Genomic DNA, 7,914 nt, shown 5'->3' with positions numbered 1-7,914 from the left:
TTTGTTTTCATTAAGCAAGTTTTTTATTTATCTAATAATAAGCCGCTCATTGAAATTTGGCCGGTGTAGAACTTTGCTCAACGTTCGATGTATATGCTTCGCCTCAGATATTTTCGTGTTTTCGCGCCTAATTCGAGTCGCTGCTTTGACTTCAAACCAGCTTCGTTGACGTCAACGGAGCTACACCTTTTACATTGCTGGTATGTCATACCGTAAAGGGCTAGGGTATCGAACATGTGTATTTCAAATGGGAAGTGCAGTTGATGTCAATTCTGCCGACTTTTTTCGCGCCAAGCTGTTTTCTGCAAAAAATCTGTTGTTGTGTGTGTGCGGAAATCTAAAATGACAGAAATGATATTCTTTAAATAAAAAAATAATTTTTTACTAAAAATTGAAATTATCATTAATAATGGCAAAATAACATTAGAAGAAATGAGGAAATGTGTTTGGATTTGAATGAATATCACATCATTTCGAATGGCCTGTTGGAACAGGTCTGCATTATGCGTACTCAATTGGATCATCACAATTTTAATAAATAGCAAAGATCATCTTAGTATGCGATATATATGTATGTAAATCTCAAATCGAATTTTTGGTCTATCATTAAAGCCGCCCTTATTGATGGGATGTATCCTAATAAATGTATGTACATATGTATGCATGTGTATTGGATTCTAATGTTAATCATATTAAATCGCCCTGCAGAAGAGAATTCTTAAATTTAGACTCTATGATGAGTTTGTTGAATTTTGGTTCACCATGGATAGTGTACGGAAAAGAAACAAATAGTTCCAGTTGTAATGATGTACAATGTAATACTGCTGTGACGCCTATTACAGTTGTTGCTTTGTTTGCAGGTTTGTTGTAAGGTCCGCCTACAGAAAATGATTTTAACGTGCTATAACTAACATAAAAATGCCAGTTTTTATGATCGAGTTTTATATCAATCGAAATCTTTATAGGCCATAATTAACCCTGCCCCCCATATAAGGTCACCTTCAATAATTGATTTTAATAATACCATAATAAAATAAGTTTTGTTGAAACGAAAATATGTCTACCAAATTTTATGACAATCGAAGCATAATTCACCCTAAACCCATATGAGATGTTCTTCAGAAAATGACTAAAAACGCACAAAAATGGCTTTCAAATGTAGAAAAAAAAACTTTTTTAGGAACCGCAACCTATATAAAACCTAAAATTATGAGGATCGGTCCGCCACACAGTGAAAAATATATGACATTTTCATATAAAAAATCAATAACTTTCTTGTTTCTCTATATACATACATATATTCTTTAAAATCTAGACATGTATTAACAAGACTTTTTTCCGTCTTATTAATGAGTTTAATCAAATTCGTGCAGTGGGTATCCTTTTCACAGGGTGTTAAAGACAAATTTGTGTAGTTTTGTTCAATGGATAATGCTATTATTATGCTACTTTCACAATGAATTTTAAACTTGCACTGTTTATACCATACACTACTGTAGCGGGAGCGTGAATTATAAATTTTTGCTAATGCAAATCACGTAATACTTTACTTTAAAAAAGTGATACAGTAAATGTGTAGGGCATAGCTTCGCCCTGATAACAACTGAAAAAAATGAATTTCAAAAAGTCACCAAAATCTGGGATTATTGAACAAAAATTGTATATTTTAGTTTTTATGAAAAATTTGGAGATATTTTTAATATTTTTTCACATCTATATATACTATATAAAAATGAATGTGTGTTTGTTTGTATGTTTTAACGTTATAGACTACTAAACGGCTGAACCGATTTTCTTGAAATTTTCACAGCGTATTCCTGTATGTCTGGAATAGGTAATAGGCTACATTTTATTTTGAAATTTCAAGTGGGCGAGGAGCCACTCCCATCTTAAGAAAACATTAAATCCGTATATTTAAGATAATATAACGGTTAGAGTCCTCAAATTTTGCCGAAGCCACTTTAGTGTCAATATGATTACTTAGGACAAAAATTCGTTTATCTGGGAAACTAATAGAACTAGATTCTTCAAATTTTGCACGAAGAACTTTAATATTCATCGGAACATTTGGAGAAATAAGGGCGGACTTTCATCTGGGTGGGCTTGGAATTAAATAGAAAAATTCGTATATCTGAGAAACTATTAGGGCCAGAATCTTAAAATTTTACATAAAGAACTTTGGCGTTCATGTGACATTTAGAGAATAACGGGCGGACTTTCAATGGGGGTCTTGGCCCCCACATATATGAATTAAAACAAAATTTCGTATATCTTGAAAACTGTTACATTATTCCAATTTTTCATAGATAGATTGCATAAGTGGCATTGATTTTAGGGGAGTATTTTTGAATATGTGTTGGTGTGTAATTAATGTATGTCCTAGTCTTAGGGCCAATATTTAGGTGAAAGATTAGCGATTAAATTAAAATTAATCCTCGAAAGTCGTTTTTGAGTACTCAATTAGTTAATTTTGTTTGCAAGTTTAAGCGGCCAATGGAGGTGGTTTAAACTTAAGCATGAATGCAAAAGTGTAAACAGCTGATGCAAAAAAATTATACAATTTTTTATAAATATAAACATTAAAATGTTCTATTTATTGATTAGTATAAATTATGGACACTTCAAATACATTTTTTTTTGTTTTAAATTTAAGTTTTCATTAATTTTCATATTAAATTTAAAATTGTCTTCTTCTTTTTTATTAAACATGCATTGTTTTGATAACAAAGAGTGACATTTTCTGTTGTTTTGTATGGCATCACTGCGAAGTTTAATCTTGTACTCAAAAACATCAATGGGGATTAAATCAGATTAAATTTATTTTTAGATTAACTAATCTGATTATTAATTGGTATTTGATTGCCAACTCAAAAACCCGCTCTTAGGCGGCTATAGACTATTATATCACGTCTTGATACTTCTTCTGGGGTAAATTGGTGGCATTTTATGGGGGTTAAAAATTTTGTAATGGTGTTGATAGTTTGACCATTTTTCGGCTTCTTCATTCTTAATATTATTAAAAATTTTCCGTTTAATATCTATTTTGTTATGTAAGGGATATTTTATAATAGGGGCAGAAGCGGTATATTTTGCTGCTTCGTCAGCTAGTACGTTTCCTCTAATGCCAACATGGCCTGGAATCCACATAAGTTTGAATTTAGTGTGATAACTCATCAATAAATCTCTGATTTTGGAAATAATAATATTCTTATTAGATAGATTTTGGGTTGCGGTAATAGCTGATTTAGAATCTGAACATATTAAATATTTTCCAGCGGTGTTTTTGAATTTATTTAAAGTGTGAAGCATTGCTGATGCTTCAGCAGTAAAAATAGAGCAACTGTTATCTAATGAAGCAAGGAACTCTGTTTTCAGTGAATTATTAATAGTAGCAAATGATGTGGAGAAATTGGTTTTGGATCCGTCTGTGTATAAGATTTTCCAGTTTAGATTAGTGTATGATGTTGTTGTTTCATTGAAGAGTGAAATATATTCATTGTTTGACGTTGTATCTTTAGGTAAATGCATAAGATCAGAAATAAAGCTGGTGTTTTTCAATTTCCATTGGGGTTCTGATACTTGGTGTAGGATTTTGCTACTTACCACTAGGGGTCCGCGGACCCTCATTTTGGAACCGTTGCTCTAAAAGCTGCGAGAAGGCAAGCACTTGACTGGCATGACACACAATTGAAATTATTGTTAATGGATTTGCTGGCTGCCATGTTACCGCCGACAGCTATTGAAAATAAATTAACTTTTGTCATCTCGTAGTTCTCATCTCGTGGTTCGTTATAAGATACCGTTTCCCAAAATGTGTGTCCTTAGACCAATATTTGATGATCTGGATCAAATAATAAAAAGGAACTTTTTTAAAGTTTTTCCTATTTTATTTATGTTTCACGTAGAGGTATGATAATTAATTTTGATATCATGTGAAAGGTCTTTGAGAGGCGCTTTTAATTACGTATTAAAAATTAAAGTTAAAAAAAAAAACAAATTAAAATGTTATTTAGATTATTCAAAATTTTATTATATATGTAGATTACACTATGCGGCAAAAATAAAGGATTTGTTTTTAATTTTTAAGAATTTTTTCCATCCCTGCATAATTTCTCACACAACTTTTGTGCTTGCTCTATTTCATTGTTATAAATTATATACAAAGTCCCACTTTTTTATCTCTCAAATACCGTTTTTTTTAAAATCTTTGAAAATTTTAAAATTAAGCGTATATGAGAACTTAGCCGGCTTACAGTCGATTTTAAGCCGCCGCCGATATTTTTAGTGTCAGCCTCCGCCGCCGTTAATATTTGTCGGCGCAGGGCTCTGCTCTTGGAGTGAAAAAATTGTCATCACTGTATGCCGAAAAAAGCACACTAAAAAAATGGCGTTATTTGCAACTCTTGAAGTGAAAAAATCGAGCAAAAATTAATTTTTATCGTTTTTAGTGTATAGAAATTAATAAAAGAAATTTTAAACATAGTGAAAATTTATTGAAAAAGATACGTAATTATTAGAAATTTATGTAATTTCATTTATCAAGTTAAGTTTAAAGTGGCACTGAAAATAGAAGATAATCCAATTTTACCCCCACCAATAGAAATTTAGATTTAGAGAAAACTCGAGAAAGTAGAGCCGCTGCTGATCAAGAAAAAAACCTTCAACCATGGCCGGTGGCAATGCGCCACGCGTGATACAAATCACGAATATTGCACCACAAGCCACGAAAGATCAAATGCAGGCCTTGTTTGGTAACATTGGTAAAATCGAAGAGATTCGATTGTATCCAACCGTACGAGATGTCTCTTGCCCAGTGCAGTCTCGCATATGTTATGTGAAATATGTTGATAGCACCTGTGTGCCGGTGGCGCAGCATTTGACGAATACGGTGTTCATAGATCGAGCGTTAATTGTTATACCTGTGTTGGCAATACCGGAAGAATATCGGGCCTTGGAAATGTCGAAGAATGGTACCATTGTGCCGGGTTTGCAAAAACCGGATTCAAAATTACCACCGGAAGTAGTTAATCGCATAGAGGGACAATCTCCCCAACAGGTAAGTAAATGGCTGTATGTAAAGCGTAAATAATACTAAACATCATCTCTTATTTCAGGTCATTAAAACTTATGATCCCAAATTAATGGAAAACAACTTACCCGAGTATCCAGCCTTGCCCTCGTTTTACGACGCACGCAAGATTGAGGAAATAAGACGCACCATAATTGTGTGCGATGTTAAGAATGAATGGCGTTTGGATGACCTTATGGAGTGTTTTCAACGTGCTGGCGAGGTGAAATATGCTCGTTGGGCTGAAAAAGACAACAAAACCTATTGTATGATTGAATTTTGTGATCAGCCTAGCATAATTAATGCTTTGAAAATGCATGGCCAGGAGTTTAAGGGTGGCTATTTAAGTGTTTATCATTCGACGGATGCTATCATGAAACCGGAGGCCAAGTCGAATGAAGCTGCTCAAAAGGAAATCGAGGAGGCCATGACGATTGTTAAGGAGGCCCAGAACATGATATCGGCGGCTATAGATCCTGTGATTGGCATGTTAGCTAAGGATAAAAGACGTCGTTCCCGTTCTAGATCACGTTCGAGGGATAGACGCACTAGTCGTTCGCGTTCTCATCGTTCAAGGTCACGAAAACGTTCCCGTTCACGCACACGCAGGCGCTCACGCAGCAAGTCAAAACGACGCTCACGTTCTCGCTCTCGTAGCACACGTTCACGTAAGCGATCACGTTCCCGTAAACGTTCTCGCTCACGTCGTAAAAGCCGCACCCGTTCTAGATCCAAGCGACGCTCTCGTTCACGTGAACGCCGTAGTAAACGTTCTCGCTCCCGTCATCGCCGTAGTTCCTCTAGAGGGCGCCGTTCACGCTCCCGCACAAAGCGTTCCCGTTCTCGTGATCGTAAACGTTCTCACCGCACACGTGAAGAGAAGCGCCCAATACGTTCTTCACGCTCAACCAGCAAACGTCGTTCCATATCGCCCTCACCAGCCACTGTTCGGTCACGTTCCAGTCGCAGCAAAGATATCGGACCACCCATTATTAAATCATCTAATAACTCCTCTTCCTCTAAAAATCGTTCGCGTACACCGGCTGATCGTAAGCTTAAAACAATCTCTGAAGATATAGAAGTCAAGAGCACAAGATCTAGTGTTGATTCAAAGTCTCGCAAATCTGTCAGTGTTGAAAAATCGGACAACATGGATATTTCAAATTCACCATGATGATTATATATACAATAATGATAACAAACAAAGAACAAACAAACAACAAAAAAGTTTATATATGAACATAAATAATTATTTGTATTTTTTATTTTTATTGCCTTAATTTTAAATAATTACTTTTTCAAGCTTATGAAATTGTAGACCATAGTGTATTTCTCCTTCTACCTTAAAATTACATTCTAATTGTAGGTTTTTTTCTTATATTCCTATATAATTTTGTGTGTATTCTTTTGCAGCATAAGCATTTTTCTTTTGTTTTATTCTATCTTAAGTAAAGATAACTTACAATTTAATTCATATGTACTCGTAATTAACTAAAAGATACAACAAGAAGAGAATTTACTTTTAATTTTATTCCTTTAAGAAAGTGTTAAGTGTTTTTTTTATTTTTGGTCTATGGGGATGGAAGTTTAATTGATATTACAATTGGTGGTTTAACGAAGTTATTTCGGTATTGGTATTTTAGCGTTAACGGTAGTAGCTCTGAAAAAGTATTCTAGCGCTAATGATGACTTAACGATAACTTATATTTCGTTCAAAAAAGAACACAGGCACTGATTTTTGCCAGGGATGGAAATAGTTGCTTTTTGTTGGAATACCTTATTTTCGATCGTTGTGTAACTGAATGCGGAAACGTAATCGAAATGCAGAATAGGGTTAATTGTTTTTATATACATATTTCTGTTCTATTTTTTTTTTGAAAAAAAGTTAATTTATAATCCTGGAAGCATATTTTTAAGATAAACATTATAATGAAGTCGAAAGAACGACTTCTCATAAATTGCAAAGTCGAAAAGTTGACGTTTTTTCCCTAATATTTATCTACAACACAGTATGATAATTGAGCGATTTTTTTACACCTAAAATATTTTTTGTAACATATTTCAACAAACTAGCCTATATGCCCTAAGTCTAGTTTAAAACGACTACAGATATATAAACCTATATAGATTTCTTTACTTAGGCCGTCTAAGTCTAAAAAAAAAATCTAGGACGTCAATTTAAATTAATTATTCATATAAAAAGAAAATGTAAAAAAGCATTAAAATAGATGCCAGTTTATCGCTTATACTTCCAAGAGTTTTTCGGAAAGAAATAATTATGATTAACTCAGAAATAGAGTTCTATAAATCGACTTTCGAATAATCGAACAATCGACTTTTTGTCGAAAAAAGTCGAAGTCGACTATTTTGTTCCAAAAAAGTCGATAACTCGACTATCGTCTGTGAAAAAAGTCGAAAAGTCGACTTGTGAATAAAAGTCGAAAAGTCTGAAAGTCGAAAAAAGTCGAAAAGTCGAAGAAAGTCGAAAAGTTGTAAAAAGTCGAAAAGTCGGAAAAAGTCGAAAAGTCGAAAAATCGAAAATTGTAGAAAAAAAAAAAAAAAAAAAAAAAAAAAAAAAAAAAAAAGTCAAAAAAAAAAAAAAAAAGAAAAAGTCAAAAATAGTCGAAAAATTAAAAAAAGTGAAAAAAAAGTCAAAAACTCTAAAATAGTCGGAAAAACTTGAAAAAGTCAAAAATAGTCGGAAAAAAGTAGAAAGAAGTCGAAAATAGTCAAAAAGTCGAAAAAATCGAAAAGTCGAAAAAAGTCGGAAAAAGTCGAAAAAAGTCAAAAAGTCCAAAAAGTCGACTATTTATAAAATACTTATAGTCGAAAAGTCTAAAAGTCGA

At 33.3% G+C, this 7,914-nt stretch overlaps 1 protein-coding gene across 1 annotated transcript; it reads left to right on the top strand.

The window, feature by feature from the left end:
- The first annotated feature begins 4,335 nt into the window (after positions 1 to 4,335).
- LOC119602836 (probable splicing factor, arginine/serine-rich 7) lies at positions 4,336 to 6,612 on the top strand. The gene is made up of 3 exons (XM_037954600.1): positions 4,336 to 4,542; positions 4,601 to 5,056; positions 5,115 to 6,612. The coding sequence occupies exons 2-3, from the start codon at positions 4,667 to 4,669 to the stop codon at positions 6,240 to 6,242; spliced, it is 1,518 nt and encodes a 505-aa protein (XP_037810528.1). The 5' UTR covers positions 4,336 to 4,542; positions 4,601 to 4,666; the 3' UTR covers positions 6,243 to 6,612.
- Positions 6,613 to 7,914: the final 1,302 nt, after the last annotated feature.

Source organism: Lucilia sericata, unplaced genomic scaffold (genome assembly GCF_015586225.1).
Source record: "Lucilia sericata isolate MDLA Ls3-8-SP2 unplaced genomic scaffold, ASM1558622v1 Contig000256F_arrow, whole genome shotgun sequence".
Classification (NCBI taxonomy): domain Eukaryota; kingdom Metazoa; phylum Arthropoda; class Insecta; order Diptera; family Calliphoridae; genus Lucilia; species Lucilia sericata.
The sequence above is the reverse complement of the archived record's forward strand: the minus strand, read 5'-3'. Positions and strand labels throughout refer to the sequence as shown.